Source organism: Anabas testudineus, chromosome 12 (assembly GCF_900324465.2).
Source record: "Anabas testudineus chromosome 12, fAnaTes1.2, whole genome shotgun sequence".
Lineage (NCBI taxonomy): Eukaryota > Metazoa > Chordata > Actinopteri > Anabantiformes > Anabantidae > Anabas > Anabas testudineus.
The window spans coordinates 5,157,976-5,178,586 of NC_046621.1; the positions used below are offsets into that span (position 1 = coordinate 5,157,976).

The window sequence follows — 20,611 nt, forward strand, 5'->3', positions numbered from 1 at the left end:
CACAACACAAAAATTAAAAGATCTATGTAAACTACTGCATTTATATTGGCTTATGTCTGAGTAAATTGATTACAAGACATCCAAGGTTGAAGAGGGTACTGAGCTCAGTATTTTATTGTTATTTTCTGTACATTTGGTCTATATAGTTACTCACCAGAACAACTAATTCATAACAAAATCATGTAGCTATTATAAACTATAGATATTGATTTACAATGACACAGAAAACACCAGAAACATAGGGAAAAGTAGAAATTAAAAAATCTACTAGTTAGTATTTGGACATTTGCCCCGAGCTCGCTTGCTTAAGATAGATGAAGTGTTTCAACCTTGTTGTCTCTCCACAGGTCTGACCATACTGCATGAAGGTGTTCCCAGCCGTGAAGGCAGCAGATGGCTGTGAAGTTCCGACCCTGTGGTGGGAGGCTGGCAGACTCTGGGTCGGGCCCAACTCAAACCTGGGAGGAGGTGGATCTGGTAAGTATGGCTTGGAATACCCTCAAATGAAAAGGAATATACAGTTATTCCACAGCATGCTAACAAAACAATATAAGTACAATGGGGATTGGTGGAAGACAGCAGAACCTAACAAATCATAGGATTTGTACTTAGGTGATCAAGGTCATGCTCACTGCAGTTATTGAAAAAAATCCCTAGTATTGCTAGTTTGAAAAAACTGACTGTGTTAATGTTCCAATATAAAGCTGGCTCATGGCTACTACCCTATATACTGTGTCAACATTCAATCCAGCCGTGTTGCGTAACAGTTCATGGCAATCCCCCGAAAATGAGTGCTAATACTTCACTGGAAGTGATCAATTTGAATATGATTTTACAATAACATACGTCATTTATTCCTGTTTATACTTGTGCAACGTCTTGGCACTGAGATGAAGTGCCTCTTTCAAAGCACACCTTGCTGCCCGCGGCTTGACGATTGCTTAATTACCCCAGACACACGCTGGGCACCTGTTGATGTATTAAACCGTGGTCACAGGCTACCACTGTTCACCCATTTAAAACCAAGCAAACTGTCAAATGTGTGTTGCTCCTACATTTCCTAGGCAAGAGACCTGTCCTACGGCAACCAAAAAACAACAATGGGAAGTGTTTGAAAGTTACTTGAGCTAAACTAAACCCAAAAAATAGACCCACCCTTTCTATATGAAGCCCACTGAAAAGGAAGGGGAAAAAAAAAACGCAAATCTATTTTTAGCAAGGCTTGTTCAGTCAAGTATTAGAGTTTTGTTAGCGTCACAAATGTTTCCTAATGCCGCCTGTGCAAATGTGAGTTCAGTGATTTCCCTTTTTTTTCTTCTTCTTCTTCTTCACTCCTCTGTCTCACTCAAGGAAAATTAAAAAGGCACTATTTTCTTATCTTTAAAAAATATTGGCACTGATTACATTGCCCATGACAGCTCTGTCCAAAATTTTCTTCTCTATTTGATTGTTGTTAAATTCATTCCCAGCAAAAGCCGTCAGCCTGTCTACCGTGGCATTTTGTCTGTTGAAGGATTACTTTCAAATAAAGACATGATGATACTTGATATGCTCTTTTCGGGCACAGACAGTTTAATTTTAAATTTTCTGGTCATTTAACACTTGAGTTTAATGCATCCTTGACACTTGCACAAGATGCTTTAATTACAGATTGCCCACAAGATCTCATTTGAGGGGCTGACACTCGTGTGCCTCATATATGATCGATGATCCAGCCAGTGTTAAAAAGCAAAAGACAAATTTTGTCAACAGCAAATGGACATTATTTCTCGAAAATAATTTTTGACTCTGACCTCCATCAGGTTAATTACTAAACTCACCAATCATCTCAAATAGAATGCAGAGGCGGATTTCACCAACAGCAAATGGTTACAGCTGAGCGTGACATCAGTCTCTTTATGATTGGCGTTTGAATCTGTTCAGTGGGAACAGTTTTTATATGATTTGGATGGTCAGCTAAGACATATTGATGACTCTTAATGAAATCATAAAAGGTCTACAGTACACATGAAGCAAGTGTCGTACTCTACGGTGATGCATCAGCCCTGCTAGTCAGTTGCACCAGTGCACTGTTATATTGTTCATCTGTGAGAAGTGAAGGTGAGAAGCCACAAAAGACCTGAAAAAAAATTTGGGTTCTGCAATTCAGCTGGATAGGAGATCAGAATCTTTTGGTAAGTATGTGTCCCTCATAACAGGTGACAGTATCATAATGTGAAAAGTATGGACACAGTTCCAGAAAAAGTTGTACAATGAGCAGGTTTGATGACTTATAATCACAGATGAGATCAATAACAGTTTAAAAATCAGCTTTCACATTGTTTAACATGTTTTGAGATTCAAGGAGTACACACACTGACTTGTGGTGACAAGCCAAATGTAACATAACTGTTTATTTACAAGAAACATAGCAGGTTACCTTCAATCCTAAGTCTTGTTAAGGACACCAGCATAACTTGTTTTCACACTCAGAATGTCACCCTATAATAGTCATGCAAAGTGCTGCAGGGTGTTTTGTCTTAATTTGTTGTTTCGGATAACCTGTCCAATTTAGCATACTTTTTTTTATACTCTTTTAAAACCTATGTGGAACTTTTTGGGCTTGTTAATATTTAGTTCCTGCTATGTGTTATTTTTCTCTGACTGATTCATATTCTTGTTGTAAGTGAATAAGGCATTTGCATCTTGCTGGGTTGATGTGCTCGAGCCACAGTGGCTGTCAAAGTTAAAATAAACAAGGCATTATGGGAACAATTTGAAATATTATTGCTGTCTAAATTCCACAAGTTTTCACTTTAGACAACACTTAGTTGTCCATGCTGTGGATAAATGTTTTAGCAAGAGACTTTAAAAAATTTACGCCAGAACCTGCTATAAAACCTCAACCCAAGCCATGCCCCCACAATGTATTTTACTGAAGTAATATACATAATAGGTTAATCTGTAGTATGCACATGTTTTAAATACACAAGTGTTAATGATGTCAAATCTGCAGGTTTATCAAACATGATGTCAGATGGAGAGTTCCTGCGAACAAGCTGTGGTTCTCCAAACTATGCTGCTCCTGAGGTTATTTCAGGAAGGTAATAATTTTTTCCGTTATTGAATATTGACTTTTACTGTGATCATTTTATTATGATAGTGGATGTTGGTGACTAGACAAAACAGTAAAATGTGCCTTCCTGATACAATTGTTTCTTCCTACTCATTGTCAGGTTATATGCTGGTCCAGAGGTAGATATCTGGAGCAGTGGTGTCATTCTCTATGCCTTGTTGTGTGGGACACTTCCCTTTGATGATGACCATGTGCCAACACTATTCAAAAAGATCTGCGATGGAATATTTTTCACCCCGCAGTATCTGAACCCTTCAGTAATAAGCCTCCTTAAACACATGCTGCAGGTGGACCCTATGAAAAGAGCCACCATCAAAGAAATCAGGTGAATAGACGAGATTGATTATGAAGCCAAACTCTTTGTTTTTTCTTCTTGTCTGAATTACAGGGCATATTGTAAATCTAGTCTTATTGAAACTGACACTTTATCTTCCCACAGAGAGGATGAGTGGTTCAAACAGGACCTACCCAAGTACTTGTTCCCTGAGGACCCATCTTACAGCAACAACATGATTGATGATGAAGCCTTGAAGGAAGTATGTGAGAAGTTTGAGTGCACAGAGGAGGAGGTCCTGGCCTGCATATATAGTCGCAACCATCAGGATCCATTGGCCGTCGCCTACCACCTCATTATTGACAATCGTCGCATCATGAGTGAAGCCAAGGATTTCTACTTGGCATCCAGTCCCCCTGACTCTTTTCTAGACGACCAGCACCTGACCTCATCTGGTGCAGCTGTGGCCGGTATTATCAAGCCTCACCCTGAGCGTGTACCCTTCCTCGTGGCTGAGACTCCTCCCAGGCCTCGCCACACTTTAGACGAATTGAACCCCCAGAAGTCTAAGCACCAAGGTGTAAGAAGGGCCAAGTGGCACCTCGGAATCCGGAGTCAGAGTAGACCCAATGATATCATGTCAGAAGTGTGCCGTGCCATGAAACAGCTGGATTATGAGTGGAAGGTAAGAAAGAACTGGAGAGGTCATAAAATAGTCCTAAGAAGGTGTTTCATGTAGTGCATAAGGTTAAAATTACAATAATGTTATTGAACTGTAAATGAACGTGACACCTAACTATATTTGTGAATTTACTTATCCACCCTTCATAACTCCAGGTGGTGAATCCATATTATTTACGTGTGAGAAGGAAGAACCCTATTACTGGGATGCAAACCAAGATGAGCCTTCAACTGTACCAGGTGGACAGTAGAACCTACCTCCTTGACTTCCGTAGCATAGACGGTAAGTTTTATTTACACAGTTATGTATCAATTGCATATTACTGTTATTACATATTGTGTTGTCATCAAACTGATCTCATACCATTACACAGATTTCTGTTGTATAAATCCTGAATTCAGCTCCCTGTATCTAGGTTGTGTTTACTTGGATTCTGTCCTGTAGCACACTGCGTCAATGCAGACTTAATAAATGATTGGCTCAGGGCTCAGGGCTCGGCTTTTGCCCACTCTGTGTAGGTCTGCAGCGGTTCCTCAAAGGGAAGTATGAGATAAGAGTGTTGTTATGGTCCATTAATGCAGCACAGGAATGCTGTATACAGGGTATGAGGCTAACTTTTCAATTGGGCTTACGTCAAAGTCAGCCATGGTATTTATGTTTAGCTGTAGTTGTAACTGACTGCTTCAAAGCTGCATCATTAAAATCACAAGCTGACTGCTGAGCAATGCTGAATAATTTATAACTCGTTAAGGTGTTATATAGAGTTTCAGTTGTGTTCAAAAAATTAATTAACTTAATTAAACAGTATCGCATAGGATCAGATTTAATAGTTTTTAATGGTCATACGGGTTAAAGAATGAGGGGAAAAACGGTAAGGACACAGTCAGGCAGTTATTTAAGTTCAAGTTTAAGTACATGAATTTATCAACATTTATGTGAGATTTTACTCCAGCTTTGAAATAATTAATTATTACCTAGTAATTAGCATAATTACTAGTGACATGATTAGAAATTTAGCTGACCTGGATCAGGATAGGTGTCAGAAAAGTGATTGATAGATCACCCAGTGAAAAAACAACTTTGTAGGTCTAAGGAGACGAACTGACTGTATGTGACTTGAGTAGAAAACATGTTGTTTCTTCTGTTATTCAGATGACATGTTGGAGACAAAATCTGGAACTGCTACCCCTCTCCGCTCTGGGTCTGTGGGCAACTACCGCACCACTATAAAGAATGATGTAGATGGAACAGATGCTCCATCTGCTTCAAGCACTGTGCACCCACCCAAGGCTGCAGAAGGCTCTTTAGCTTCCTCTTTGACCTCATCCGTCGACTCAACAGGAGGGGGGGACAATGCGTCTGTCCCTCGACCAGGAAGCCACACCATCGAGTTCTTTGAGATGTGCGCAAATCTTATTAAACTACTTGCACGATAGCTTGCAAAACAATCGCTAGCCTTTTTTCCTCTCCGAGTGTCTTTATAGCAATAAGCATGCAACGATTCATGGCTCAGTTCATCCCGCCTGAGGATGAAGTGATTGTTCCATGGCACTGATCCAGGTTGGCGTTCCCTAAACTGAAGGGAAGCATACTGACTTGACAGGGGTTGAAAGGGGTTATTGGGAAGACGAACGACCAGCTACTTGTTAGCTAGGACAGAACAATGTTTAGGAGGGGGTTTTGCAATTTCCTAATCAATTTAATAGCAAATGTCCACATTCCACCATACATGTAAGTGAGTACACTGAATTTTCTGTACTGTAGCCAGTGAGCACTGTTGTCCAGTACAGACGAGGAAGTTATTGCCTGTAGAGAAGGAAGCCACTAGCTGAGGGGTTGAGTATTTGAGTGGCAGTCATATAGGATGTGGGAAGCACTTTTGCACAAGTTTCTTTTATTTCCTGCTGCTCGTTAATTCTCTCAGTGGGGATCAGAGAAGTGGTGCAGATGTATTGGCGCTATAGCTTGGGTTGTCATGCCTGTCACATTCATTGGACTCTGAATAAGTGCAATGATCCCTGTATTTCTGTCTTGTGTCAGAGACAAAATAATGCTTCATCATTGTTTGGTTTTCTTTCTTTCTTTTTTTTTTTTTTTTTTGTGTGAATCTGAGTTGTCATAGACTAAATTTTCATGGTTTTGTCCTTGTTGTAAAAATCTGTTTGACTTTGTCTGTCCCCTACATTTTTATATATAAAGACATGAATATATTTATCAGTGCGTTAAGTAGACGGAGTGTTGGTTCTATTGGAAATTCATTTTCTTTTGTTTTCTTTTTGCATTAAGATCTATTGCTGGATGGTATATATTTTTCTTTTGTACTGTCTGGTTTTTAAATCAATATCACTGTTTTGTTTTTTCAATCACAATTACACTGATACTTGATTGTCTTTCCAGATAAATATAGCCTGCTTTTACCATTTAAGGGTATTTTGCCATGACAGTAAAAATTTAGAAATATCACTTTGAGTGTCGCATATTAAAATGACAATTTAAGTTTGACTATTTGTTGTATGTTCTCTATTTCTAGTTTTTGTTAGATTAATGATTAGATTTTCAGATTACTAAGTGAAATGCCTTTTGTCTACATTTGATTTGTAAATGCCAATCCACGTATAGGCCTCAGGGCAGAATTTGAAAATGAATAGTAGCAGTTACCATGCAGTGCATGAACAATGTCTGTTGGCAGGTGAATACATGTTTGGATGTGTTTGTGTTTTGGTTTCCGATACATTCCCCTGAAGGTCTTGAGAAAAGTTTTAATTATGTTTAAACCTGAAACAAACTTGTCAGCTTGGAATTGTAAAGTTCTGCTGTTGAAATCTGATGAAAGGCAAAAAGCTGAACTTACAAGCTCACAAAGTCATTGATATGTGTCTAATCCCAAGTATAATGCATCACCTTCTGTTTCCTGTTCACAGTCTTGAAGTTTTCACTTCTTTGGCTGCCTTACTATCAGTACTGTCAATCATTCAGTAAAAAAAATCAGAATTATTGATACCTTTTGCAGTTTTAAGGGTTAAATTCTACATATGACTTTGTTAGTGTTGTTAATTTACAATTTGTTAGTTACAAAAAAATCTGATTATTGTGTTGGCATTAAAGAAAAAATTTAAATTGCTGCAAAATGTAAAATAAACATCTGATTATGTTGTTGCCAAACTATTGTAGACATCATTAGCTATTAGTTTTTAATTAATTGCAACAGGAAAACCAAACCAAACCTAAACGTACAGTTGAGTGGTTTCTTATTTCATCATCAGCAAGTTTATTTTTATTGTGTGATGTCTGGGTTTCCTGTTTTAGCTTTCCACAGCTTTAAAAAAAATCTAAATGATCTCATTTGTATAAACCATTATACATTTCAAAGTTGTTTCACAACAAAATTGTTAGGAGTGACAATAATTGTGATCATTTTATTTCTTTTGCTGTCCTATGGGACAGGTTTGGACTGAAATATTTAGTTGATATTTGAACATTATGTCTCAGTTTTAAACTAGAGTCTGTGACATATAGTGATAATACTAAAGAAATACAATGTGGTCTATGAAAGATATTGTAAAACGAAACATTTTTAGTTTGAAGGAGCAGTTACAAGAAATTATTTTCCATGACTCGTGTTGGGTTTTGTCCGAAAGATTGTGACCTTTTGACAGCTTATGAAGTAGTTTCCTAGTGGACTGTTAGCAGGTAAAGTCAGCCTGTTTGAACTGCTTCAAATAAATATTGTTCTATTTTTTTTGGTGTGTAAAGGGACCTTACCAGAATGACCAGTGTAAATCTGAACGGACAGTGTTGAAATCATTTGTATAAACAACTGCCTAATAAACTGCTAAATTGCACACAATTCTGTTAAAGCCTCTCTGTGTCTCCAGTGTCTTGATGCCTTGACGAAAAAATAAGCATCAATAACAAGAAATATAAAACCAGTAATAACATTAGTCACACAAAAAACAGTACTAAGGAAACTATTATTACTTGTACTGCATATACTCAGTGTACTGTAAATGTGTAATCTGATATAAATGTAATGTGAAACTAATGGTCATTTTACATGTGACATTCAAATTCACAGCCTGGCCCACAAAATTTCAATTTAGTGCTTGCAATGCAAATGCTGGATATAAAGTGAATATTGACATTTATGATTAATTACGATTTATTATTATCTAAATAGCCGTCGATATATTTCTGTTGATTGCCATTTTAATAGACTGTAATCGATGTTATGTCAAACGTTGTTAAATTGGGATGATTCATATCTGTGGTGTCATCTAGTGGAATAGCATGTGGTCATGCTCACATTAATCCCCTCAACTTTTCAATTTTTAAGTTGCTTTTAACGATATTTCCGAGAAACAACAATGAAACTTTAACAAATATTATATTTAGATGAATCACATTCTCATTAATTAACGTTCAATTTACAAAGCACGGTTCGTGTCTCTTTAAGAAACGATGTAAACATTTACAGAGTTTCCGGGTCACGGCACATTCAAGCAATGTCGGTAAAATGGAAAAGAGCGAACACAATAATTCAAATAATTGAATAATTAAAAGTCGGAGTGCCATCCACCACTTCTCTCCATCTAGGACATATAATCGCCGTCACCATTTTACAATATCTTCTACTCTGTATTAGAAGGCACAGAGTGGCATGGACATTTTTACGCATTGATGTGTGTTTTTCCCACTCGGTTGTCATTAGGATTTAAGTGTTCCACTTGAACGCAGCATCCAAGGCCATCAAATATGGTTAACCATTAGCTCTCGTTAGCTCGGTGCTGTGTTGTTAACGGAAAGCCGTAGCGGTCTGTGCGTATACATTTCCTTCCAATGTCTTAAAATAACATTATGGGATATGCTGTTTTAAGAATAAATTCAAATACACATCATAATGTTTGTGTGCAAATACACTGAGGTGTCAACAGTTTGCACAAATGCTAGCTAAGATACCATAGCTAACATTTGCTAACTAGCTATTTGGCGTCGTTGTTTTGTATTTGTTGACTGTAACGTTAATTAGTCTCAGAGTTGTTGTTGTTGTTGTTGTTGTTGTTGTTAGATAAGGCCTAGACAACCAGCTATATGTTGTGCACCTAAATAAGGCAAACAACTAGATACTTGTAGCTGACATGCTAAAATGTCACGTTTAGCTAGTTTTCTGATATTTCAAAATAAAAGTCTTTAATCAGCTGATAGGATTTGAGTGACTGCTCGCACCTACTAACGCGCTTCCTTTCCCCTAAAGGATGGCTTCATTTGGCTGGAAGAGGAAAGTTGGTGAGAAGGTGTCAAAGTCAGTGGTGCAGCAGTTTGAGGCTGAGGAGGAGAAGTCTGAAAAAGATGACGGACGTGTAGAGGAGGAGGTGGACTGGCTGCACGCCATCAAACGACGGCGGGAGATGCTTCTGGAGGACTGTGCTGCCAAGAGCAAGAGGCTGGAAGATGAAGGTGCGCTGCTGGCTGAGCAAGGCAGGTGAGAGAAGGTGTTCAGACCAGTCAGTCCTCTGTGCGTGTTGCATCACGCCACCATGAACTTTAAAAACAACGCACAGGAACATACAAACACCTATTATGTCAGGTTTGTAACATATTCATTCTTCCAGGAGCTGTTAGTTGTTATGTTGGTGGAGGGATCAAAGCTTCTGCTGATTATAATTCAGTCAATTGAAAAATGCAGTGCCCTGTTAAATCCCCTACATTGAACATTTGCTCAGTTGCTGCTTTGACAATAATGACTTCAGCTGAACAAACAACACTTGATACATAGGCTCCTATTTTCTTCTAAAGGGCACCGTCTATTATCTGTGCCAGTTTTTAGCAAGCAGGATTACAGCTTCAGTCTTATTTTATTCACTTATGTTGATGGGTTCCTGTCTGTGTGCTACCTGATTCTTATTGTGGATTAATGGTTAGAATAACAGGCTTACTTCAACCTTTTATGAATAATACTCAGACATATTGTTCAGTGAAATTTATTACCAAAGCCAGATCTGCAACATTTTTTCTTCTCTCATCTTAATTCCAGTTTTTACTTGCAATGGCTAATGTAATAGGTACATTATAGATGAAAGGAGCTTGACTTTACCAGTATTTTGTGACATTAGAAATTCTCCAGAGGAGGGCACCATTGTACAGAGCACACAGACTCATTTCGCACAGCGTGTAATAACTACTTTAATTCTAAAGAGTAGCTTATCTGTAGATCTGGTGAATATTAAGAGGACATCCTGGAATGTGTTCAATGTGCCAATAAGTGATAGTCGCAGAAAGAGTTGCAGATAAAGAGTTACCTTACATTATATTCTTTACACAGATGTTAGGAAACAAAATAAGCATTCATCAGGACCTGCATATATATTTCATTTTAATTTAGCCACATAAAACCCAGTAGTAGTCCAGAAGATGTAATTTAGTATGTATGTAATTTTTCTTTGTAAATGATTATAATTGTACACAATCTGCAATGAGAAAGTGAATGTCGCAGTTAATATAATCCGATACTGTTTGTAATTTTACCAGGGTCACGAGTCACTGTTAAATACTGTGTCGTGTCATGTCATGTCATGTATCTGCTCAATTATCAAGGTTTACCAAGCACAGTTAATATTTAGCTAAATTTGTCCTGGGTGGTGTCAATTTATAACCTACTTGAGTCATTGTTACATGAATGGGCTTGGTGACACTTTTATATCTGTACTTCACAGGTAAAAACTAAATGAAAAATGTCAGCGAATGAGTGATAACTAATGGATTTCCTAAAACAAGTAAAAAAGTAAATTTACAATGTGGAAGGGGTATGTATTTGTAAATCTAGGTTCATTCTGAGCCACAGCCAACCTTACCAAGACTTTGGCAAGACTCAACAAAACAAAATGACAGGTCTGACATTCACTCAAGACATTAATGTGAAATCTTCCAAACTGGAAAAAAACATAGCTGTTTTGGAAACATCACATTGCTTAAAAAGACTAAGGTGAAAAAATGGGCAGCGCACTTGTAATATTACACCTTACTTTATATTTTGAGTGGATTTTTGGAAAGCATCAAGTCAAATTAAACAATCCGCATAGTTTTCTAATTTGTCTAACTTTCAGTCCAACTTTTTAAGCTTGAAAGATGTAATCTGGCATTGGAGGCTATTTAAAATGTTCAGTGTTCTCTGAAGGTTTGTACGTTTTGTGCTTTTGTCAGTTTACTGATTTAGTGTTGTTAGCAAACCATGCGTTGCTTCCTTTTTTTGGACAGCGGCATGTGAAATAGTCATAATGTTTTAATACTCAGCTGTTTTTAACTCAAACACATGCTCTCAAATTGTTTTCATATTTGTTTTCTAGTTATTAAAACTAAATATGACTATGTACTAATAGTATAATGTGTAAGTGTTAGCAGCCTTCTATTGTCTTTACTTTCTAGTATTTTAGCTCTCCAGCTCCATGTCGTGCATTACTTATTGCCTAATTTCTCCTTTGCTTCATGTATTGGTATGATTTCCACACTGCTCAAGTTCCATTTCCTCACTCTTCTGTCTAACTGTAATAGACCTGTGGCCTATGTTTGCCAAACTTCAACTTAGTTCTGGCTGTGATCCAAATTCAGTGCTAATGATCTTGTTGTGTGATTTTAATTTTTTAATGTTTTTTTTTTTTTTTTGGGTGGTTGATGTCTGTCTTCAAGGCAGATGTCAAATGTACTGCAGTATTTCACCTCATAATCTTCCCAAACCTTTGTCTTGATCAGGAAATTATTCTTGAGTCAATATTGACTAGAGGAGGAGAGCGTCATCGTGAGCAGGAACACGTCTATTCAGTGTACCAAAAAGTGAGAATCGGCTTGTCAAAACTCCAAAGATTTATAAACCCTCATAAACAAATCTATGTAAAATACATCGGTAGACTGAAAGTGGTGACAGCTGATTGCAGTGAGGCTTTAGTGACACTTGCAGTTATGTGTCTTCTGCCCAATTTTATGCAAATCTCATTTACTTTTCTCCTTTCCTGTCTGAAAACAAACTGGCAGCCCACATTTGTGCCTCGTTAGCTCAGATAAGACCCTAACTACATTTCAGGTTCGCCTGTGAAAAGGTTGATTTACAAACTGTCTATTCAACTCAATGAACCTGTGTGTGTATTTACTTAACCTGCAGTAAATCTTGTGCTGCCATTCTGTTAGGCAGGTGTTGTGGAGTATGTTTGCAGCATAGTAGCTCCAAGAAGCCTGTGTAGTCACTTGTCTTTTTCTTTAACAAGCCAATTAAAGTTGCATTTAATAAATATTGAAATGCACAAAAGCACAGGGAGGAGTTATAGTAACCATAAAATATGGCTCAACATGTGACTCATGTTTCATAAACGTCTCCCAGCTTTCGAGAAGTTGTATGCAAGAATGGAAAAGGCATGATGGGGCAGCTTTACAATAACACTTGTCTATAACAAGCATCAACAGCAATTACCAGGAAAAAATATTACTGATACCAACTAAACAAATATGTTGCCCTATTTTAGGTTACATAACATACAGTATGTTCAGTGTAAGGGAGTAAACAATTAAACATGGTATCCATTTTCACTGTGGTGTGTGTGGTGTTTTATGCACCAGTTTTAGTATTACACACACCAAAGACATGTTTAATCTAGTGTAGTGCACCATGTCTGTGTGGGACGTAAAAAGCTAAGTCATAGCCACCAAACATTCATTTGCTATAAGTAATTTTGATGCAAAGCTATTTAATGGTGCACAACACTGTTCAGATTTCCCACTATAAAGTGCACCTGTAATAGCTAGGTTGTGGTTTATTTTTTAAGATCCATTATTTCTTCCCTTTTCTCAGGTGGATTGATTAAGTGATCAAATTGCAATATGTGTTTTCTGTAGGCACTGGGAGGCCATTAAGAAGTGGGATGAGGCCATTCATCTGACTCCAGACAACCCACTGCTGTACGAGATGAAGTCTCAGGTATATTCTACATTATATTCTACTGTTTATTCTATCCTAATTAACACTGTACTCCAGTAGCAGCATTGTTCCAGTCACGATGGGAAGAGAGTATGATCAGATTCATAATTTCCCAAATTCTTTGCCTTTGTCAAAATCTACATTACCCTTAATGCAGACTTTAGGTTATCTAGTTAAATTGACTTGAGTCCACAGTGTGTGTCTTTAAAGTGATGCAGTCCAAACATCTGCCTTTAGAGTTTGAGGGTGTATCTTTACACCAGGGTTGGATAATACTGTTAATCTCACAACAGATTTCAGAATAATCTGAATATATTAAGAAAATCATAACCAGTATGCAGTAAATTGGTCATTTGCAGTAACTTGTTTTGCAGGTCGAAACTTTAAGTTAAGTGAACAGATTCCATGTATGTCCTTTGGCTTGGGGGTGCTACTGACCACAACAAACTGCGAATGTACTTCTACAATTGTTTGCTTGTGTACTGTGTGTGTGCATGTGTTTATCAGCCAGCATGGCCACGTAACATCCTCTTTCAGCTGCCACTATGGTATGCTGTTAAGTCTGATAAGTGATATCAGCACTTGGATGACACCATTGAAAGTCTGCAGCGTGTTTCCAAAAGCTTTGTTGTTACCTAAGCTTAATTTCCGTTTTTGTTTTTTTTTATTTTTATTTTTTTTTTTCTCGTCCTTTTTTTCTTGTCACTTTCACTTCATCTCCCTTTGGGTCAGGTTGCCTCTTTTTTATGTCTCTTATTCTTCATTCATCCCTCAGCTGCTGCTTCTCTTCTAAAAGAAACCTCCTCTTTTCTAAGTCGGAGGAAGTAGACAAACAAATGGAGCTCTCTCCATTTACTGCAACTAACACAATCAAATCTATCCTTCTAGCCATAACCATTTACATCACATGCCTAATATAATATTATCCATTATGGGATATTTGAGAAGGAAATCGTTAGAGGACCAAGCCTGTAAGACACCAACACAAAATAGTTTTAGCCTCACGCCACGACTGTCTTGAAGTATGACATAAGCACAAATGTCTGCTTTTGGTTTGAGTCTGCTCAAATGTGGGTAACTACACATGTATAGCACATCTTGCTTATTTGTGATCATTATCAGTGTTGATGTTATTCACAGTCATTAGCTGGCTCCCATCAAATCCCCATTACTGGCCCAGATGACGGGCACGGTTATACTGACGCTGGTCATTTACTTCCCCTCATTGCGTTTCTTCCTGTTTAACTAAATCAGCTTTTGCCTAATATGTGCAGTCTCCTGTCTGTCTGTTTGTCTGTTGTAGAATTTAGTGTGGTCTGGAGGAAATTGGCTCCATTTTTAAAACTATCACCACTTCACCTTGGCCTAAATAAATGATTTCATTGTAAGTGTCTCTGACTTGATTTTGTGGTCCAGCCTAGAGGTTAACAAGAGAATAACTTTGCTTTTTCTCTCAGTGTTTTTTGCATTTTTTGCATCATTGTGAAATCTCCCTTCGTTATGAACCAGTAGCTCATCACTCGAGGCGCCTGTGTGTCGAATACACTTTACATGTGCTTTCCAAGAATACATGTTTAACAATATATATATATATATATATGTGTGTGTGTGTGTATATATATATATATATATATATATATATATATATATATATATATATATATATATATATATATATATGTATATGTATATGTATGTATGTATATATATATATATATGTATATATATATGTATATGTATATATGTATATATATGTATATATATGTATATGTATATATATGTATATGTATATATATATATATATATATATATATATATATATATATATATATATATATATATATATATGTATATGTATATATATATATATGTGATAGTGAAAAGATGCTGTGATACCAACAGGATTATTATATTTGCTGCAGAAAATTTGTACGTACCTGTGTATGTGATGCTTGGAGTGACATAGGAGCCATTCAGTGTTTCAGCGATTCATTTTACAACACTAGTCCCAGGTGGAAAACTAGCTTGTAACCAGTAGTTTTTGAACCCCCTGAGAAAAACATTTTCCTCAAATTATATTCCTCAGAATGTTACGCAACTAAACAGACAATGGTATTAGCTCTTGACAGCTATTTCCAACACAACACAAAAATTAAAAGAATCTATGTAAACTACTGCATTTATTGGCTTAGTGTCTGAGTAAAATATGATTACAAGACTATCCAAGGTTGAAGAGGGTAATGAGCTCAGTATTTTATTGTTATTTTCTGTACATTATGGTCTAATAGTTACATCACCAGAACAACTAATTCAATAAAAACTATATTAGCTATTATAACTATAGATATTGAATTTACAATGAAACAAGAAAACACCAGAACATAAGGGAAAAGTAGAAATTAAAAAATCTTACTATTTAAGTATTTGGACATTTGCCCGAGTCGAGCATTGACTTAAGATAGATTGAAAGTGTTTAACCATTTGTGGTCTCTCCACAGGTACTGACCATACTGCATGAAGTGTTCCCAGCCGTGAAGGCAGCAGAGATGGCTGTGAAGTTCCGACCCCTGTGGTGGGAAGGCTGGCAGACTCTGGGTCGGGCCCAACTCAACCTGGGAGAGGTGGATCTGGTAAGTATGGCTTGGAATACACTCCAAATGAAAAGAAATTACAGTATACCACAGCATGCTAACAAAACAAATATAAGTACAAATGGAGGAATTGGTGAGAAGACAGCAGAACCTAAACAAATCATAGCATGTTGTACTTAGGTGATCAAGGTCATGCTCACTGCAGTTATTGAAATAAATCCATAGATTGATAGCTTTGAAAAACATTGACTGTGTTAATGTTCCAATATTAAAGCTGGCTCATGGCTACTACCCTATATACTGTGTCAACATTCATCCAGCAGTGTTGCGTAACAGTTCATGGCATCCCCAGAAAATGAGTGATAATCTTCACTGGAATCTTCAAATTTGAATATATGATTTTACAATAAACTATACGTCATTTATTCCTGTTTACTACTTCTTGCAAACGTCTTGGCACTGAGATGAAGTGCCTCTTTCAAAGCACACCTTGCTGCCCGCGGCTTGACGATTGCTTAAATTACCCCAGAACACGCTGGCACCTGTTGATGTATTAAACCTGTGGATCACAGCTACACTGTTCACCCATTTAAAACCAAGCAAACATGTCAAATGTGTGTTGCTCCTACATGTCCTAGAGCAAGAGACCTGTCCTACGGCACCAAAAACAACAATGGGAAGTGTTGAAAGTTACTTGAGCTTAAACTAAACCAAATATGGACACACCTCTTTCTATAATGAAGCCACTGAAAAGGAAGGGGAAAAAAACGCAAATCTATTTTTAGCAAGGCTTGTTCAGTCAAGTATTAGAGTTTTGTATGCGTCAACATGTTTCACTAATGCCTGCTTGTGCAAATGTGAGTTCAGTGATTTCCCTTTTTTTTCTTCTTCTTCTTCTTCACTCCTCTGTCTCACTCAAGGAAAATAAAAAGGCACTATTTTCTTAATCTTTAAAAAAATATTGGCACTGATTACATTGCAGCATGACAGCTCTGTCCAAATTTATCTTCTCTATATTATTGTTGTTAAATTCATTTCCCAGCAAAGCCGGTCAGCCTGTCTACAGTGGCATTTTGTCTGTTGAAGGATTACTTTCAAAATAAAGACTTGATGATACTTGATATGCTCTTTCGGGCACAGACAGTTTAATTTTAAATTTTCTGGTCATTTAACACTTGATGTTTAATGCATCATTGACACTTGCACAAGATGACTTTAATTACAGATTGCCCACAAAGATCATATTTGAGGGCTGACACCTCGTTGCCTCATATATGATCGATGATCCAGCCAGTGTTAAAAAGCAAAAGACAAATTTGTCAAAGCAAATGGATTTTTATTTCTCGAAAATAATTTTTGACTCTGACCTCCATCAGAGTTAATTACTAAACTCATCAATCATCTCAAATAGAATGCAGAGGCGGATTTCACCAACAGCAAATGGTTACAGCTGAAGCGTGACATCACTCAACTTTAATGATGGGTGGCGTTTGAATCTGTTCAGTGGAACAGTTTTTAATATTGATTTGGATGGTCAGCTAAGACATATTGATGACTTCTTAATGAAATCATAAATCGGTCTACAGTACAACATGAAGCAAGTGCTCGTTAACATATGGATGATGCATCAGCCTGCTTAGTCAGTTGCACCAGTAGCACTGTTATATTGTTCATCTGTGAGAATGAAGGTGAAGCCACAAATAGACCTGAAAAAAAATTGGGTTCAATATTCAGCTGGTAGGAGATCATGAACTTCCTTTTACAGAGCGCTTAAAAGCTAGCTTGGGACAACCAAAGCTGATGTGTAGATTTTGATGTAACATTACATAGACAGCAAAGCTAGATTAATGTGTCTACACGAAGTTGCTGTTACAGTGGAGACGTGTGTTTGCTCTGAGACTGTGCTGTAGTTGATATCAAGCAGAGAAAAATCAAAATGATTATTGAATCTAAACTTATGGCAGCATTCCCTTTAAGCCCTTGTGTCTACTATAAATCCTTTTAAAGCTCTTGTTGGTACTGTCTCTACAGGCTGTGAGGTCTTTCCAGGTTGCGATCCATCTCTGCCCATCAGAGTGCACTCTGTGGCAGGAAGACCTGGAGTGGGCACAGCGGTTAAAGAAGCAGCAGTTAGCAACCAAAGAAAAGATTCAGCAAGAGGAAGAGACAAAGAAACAGATCCTTAATGCCCCTGAGCTTGAGCAGGACTATGATTTTGAGTCTGACGAGGTGTTGGCGGCCTGTGTGGCCGTTGCAGAGCGACAGATACATTATGAGGAGCTGAGGAAGACCACTGTGGTCATGGACGCTGAGGGGAATATAAAAACTGTCACTGGGGACGAGGGATCAGAGGACACAGCAACGCCATCAAAGGAACAGTTTGTCAAAGCAAGAGGACTTTGAACTGGTCTCACCTTGAATCTGTTTATCCTGGGCCCATTTGGATTGAATGGTTTAAGAACCAGAGAGCATGTTTATGCTGTTTCATCTCACTGTGAACATTTATTTTTAAATTATAGGAGTGTTTCCTTGGAATAAAATAGTAGAGTTTTGACTAATAAAAAAGTGGCTGGTTGATATTGGCAGTCATTCCATTTAGATTTGATGTACAAATACAAAATAAAAACATATATTGCAGTTATCCTTAGGATAAAGCAACAAAAAGCAGTGGCTATACAATTCAGAGAACCTGTTGCCTTTATCAGTCAAAACACACCACCACATCTGATGCTGATTGTTGGTGAGCTGTGAGGTGTCAATATGCATCAGTGTTTGTAAAACAGGTTGTTGCTCTAAGGACGCATTCATGCTCAATAAACTCTTATCAAATGTGAATCAAAATGTGTCATAGTTTTGTTGCTGTTGTTGTTTCTGTTGCCTGCAGCTTCGTTTTCCCAGCACAAAGAGCAAAATTACATTTTTAGTTTTGCCTTTAAAAGCCACTGCACACGGAAACACTCGAGCAAGCACCTGGTTTCAGACAGGCCTGCAGAACAAACCACGTCATTCAGCTGTTGTGGCAAACAACACGAGTGATGCAAAGGAAGACAAAACCTTAAACCACAGGCTACTGAGTGCTCTGTCTCTTGTATAACAGTTATAGATACATTACTTAATTTTTACTAGTAAATTTCTTCAAAACTTGACAACAACAACTGTGACCATTAATTTCAATTTAGCAGTTTGTGCATCTCAATGTTCTAGTGCAATGTCAATATATAATTAATTTATTTCCTATAAAAGTGTGTATGTTATTAGAAGTAGCACTAGAAAGGTAATGGTTTATATTAATCACTAAAGAAATTTGATATGAACAAACTCACTGAAAAGCAAACAGGACTCATCATGTACATAGAAACATAACTTACAAGGTTGCTACACATTATAAATGAGCTTAAGTGCTACCCCCACTTTTTAACTAGGTCTATGTGACCGAAACAAAGAGAACAAATATCTACAAATTGATCTAAGTTAAATACAAATATAAAACAAAAAGGCTGGATTACATAAGTAGTCGCACCCTTGTCTGTGCCACACCCAAATCATTGCTGGTGCAGCTGTTGTTATTAGAAGTTGCATAATAAGATAAACGGAGGTCACCTGTGTATAATCAGGGTGTGCCAAGTGATTTTAGGTTAAATACACATCTATGTTTACTGAATTGAATCGAATGTTTTTTTCTTGGTCAACATCACTTGTGAAACAAATCTGTGACAAATAATTTTATTTGAGATCCGGACACAGTCAGAATATCTGTGGAAGTCGAAGGTCTGACTGGGACTGGGAAACAGGTGCTCTAATGTCCAAGAGACTGAATTCAAATTAAGTCAAGTAAATGTGACATGTTCTTCTCTTAATTGGTGGGTCCAATTACGTTCTGCCAACTGCGATGTCCCTCCCACCATCTTGAAGTTTGTCCTGGCCAATCGGGCAGGATTGAATGACATGGAAGGTTCATCAGCTGATGTTGTTCACCTGGGATTTCCTGGCCCATGTGGTCTTTTGTTCGCTCCCTCCCTACAGCTTATATCCACATGGCACTGGGATCCACATGAACCCTTGCATGCACCAGCTTCTCATATTCTTTAACCCAGCTTGTAAGATGTGCAGTTTCTTAAGATATTGGTGTCTGTAAAAACTTAACAGGTGTAAGCACCAGTGTGCAGTTACAGACAGATGCGCTGTGACGGCCATAGACAGACAAAGGTATAGGTTTGGTAGGGATGAGGATATCGCCTTCTTTCAGCCAGTTTGATTTTAGCAAGCCTAAATTGGTCATCTTGTAAGCTCAAGCTGGAATATTAATAACAGAGAGCCTCAAGTCCTTGTGATAATATCTGGACTATTAGCTGCATCTTCTAGTGTCTGCATAGGTTAATCATTACCTTAATAACTTAACCATAATACTAAACAGGTCACCTTAAAATAAACAATGCCTGTGATAAAAATAGTACTTACACTACTGTTTTATCTTATCCGCTGTTAGCACTATGCTAAAAGCCACATTGTGAACACTTGCTGTATTTAAGTGGCATCTTTCAGTGACCAGTTGTTTTCACAGGCTCCTAATTGCAGGAGTTTAAATCTCTAAAACAGCCTGTCACGTACACTAGAGTGTATCATTGGTGTCAACTGAGGGGAGGAGGAAAGTGGAATTTCCAAGAATAATATTTTTTTTCCTCTGTTCAATCTGTTTTGTCAATCACTATTTCCTGGCCCCTGAGAAACTCTAGAGCTTTAACAGATTTGTTGGCCCGAAGTCGCAGCTCTCTTTAACAGCTTATTGTTCTCAGAGGGAGATTTTACAACTCGCGGAAGCTTTCGCACACCCCTTATGTTGGATCTGGAAATCTTGAGGGGGAGAGAAATTATCTCTCTGCAGGTGCACGGGTTCATGCAATCTAAACTCGATGTTAGCTAGAAATTTGCTGGAGCCATCAGCGCTTCTGTAGAAGAAGATGGAAATGATTAAAGGTGACCTGTATTTTCC

The 20,611-nt window shown here is 37.6% G+C and overlaps 2 protein-coding genes across 3 annotated transcripts; both read left to right on the top strand.

The window, feature by feature from the left end:
* Positions 1–2,975: 2,975 nt before the first annotated feature.
* LOC113159493 (5'-AMP-activated protein kinase catalytic subunit alpha-1-like) lies at positions 2,976–6,425 on the top strand. The gene is made up of 5 exons (XM_026356215.1): positions 2,976–3,083; positions 3,216–3,440; positions 3,555–4,074; positions 4,227–4,353; positions 5,224–6,425. Exons 1-5 carry the CDS (start codon positions 3,007–3,009, stop codon positions 5,505–5,507), a joined length of 1,233 nt encoding a protein of 410 aa, XP_026212000.1. The 5' UTR covers positions 2,976–3,006; the 3' UTR covers positions 5,508–6,425.
* A 2,383-nt stretch (positions 6,426–8,808) lies between these two features.
* Positions 8,809–18,462, top strand: LOC113159746 (tetratricopeptide repeat protein 33-like). Of its 2 annotated transcripts, none has more exons than XM_026356623.1 (5): positions 8,809–8,886; positions 9,323–9,550; positions 12,949–13,030; positions 15,529–15,660; positions 17,653–18,462. In XM_026356623.1, the coding sequence occupies exons 2-5, from the start codon at positions 9,324–9,326 to the stop codon at positions 18,022–18,024; spliced, it is 813 nt and encodes a 270-aa protein (XP_026212408.1). In that variant the 5' UTR covers positions 8,809–8,886; position 9,323; the 3' UTR covers positions 18,025–18,462. The 2 variants fall into 2 exon arrangements, with proteins under 2 accessions (XP_026212408.1, XP_026212409.1); XM_026356624.1 differs by having other exon boundaries at positions 8,815–8,882.
* The last annotated feature ends 2,149 nt before the right edge of the window (positions 18,463–20,611 follow it).

Coding starts and splice junctions, on each gene's coding strand:
- LOC113159493 (XM_026356215.1), top strand. CDS start 3,007: ATGATGTCAGATGGAGAGTTCCTGCGAACAAGCTGTGGTTCTCCAAAC. Junction 3,084..3,215: donor CCTGAGGTTATTTCAGGAAG/GTAATAATTTTT, acceptor ACTCATTGTCAG/GTTATATGCTGGTCCAGAGG. Junction 3,441..3,554: donor GCCACCATCAAAGAAATCAG/GTGAATAGACGA, acceptor ATCTTCCCACAG/AGAGGATGAGTGGTTCAAAC.
- LOC113159746 (XM_026356623.1), top strand. CDS start 9,324: ATGGCTTCATTTGGCTGGAAGAGGAAAGTTGGTGAGAAGGTGTCAAAG. Junction 13,031..15,528: donor TGTACGAGATGAAGTCTCAG/GTATATTCTACA, acceptor GTCTCTCCACAG/GTACTGACCATACTGCATGA. Junction 15,661..17,652: donor ACCTGGGAGAGGTGGATCTG/GTAAGTATGGCT, acceptor CTGTCTCTACAG/GCTGTGAGGTCTTTCCAGGT.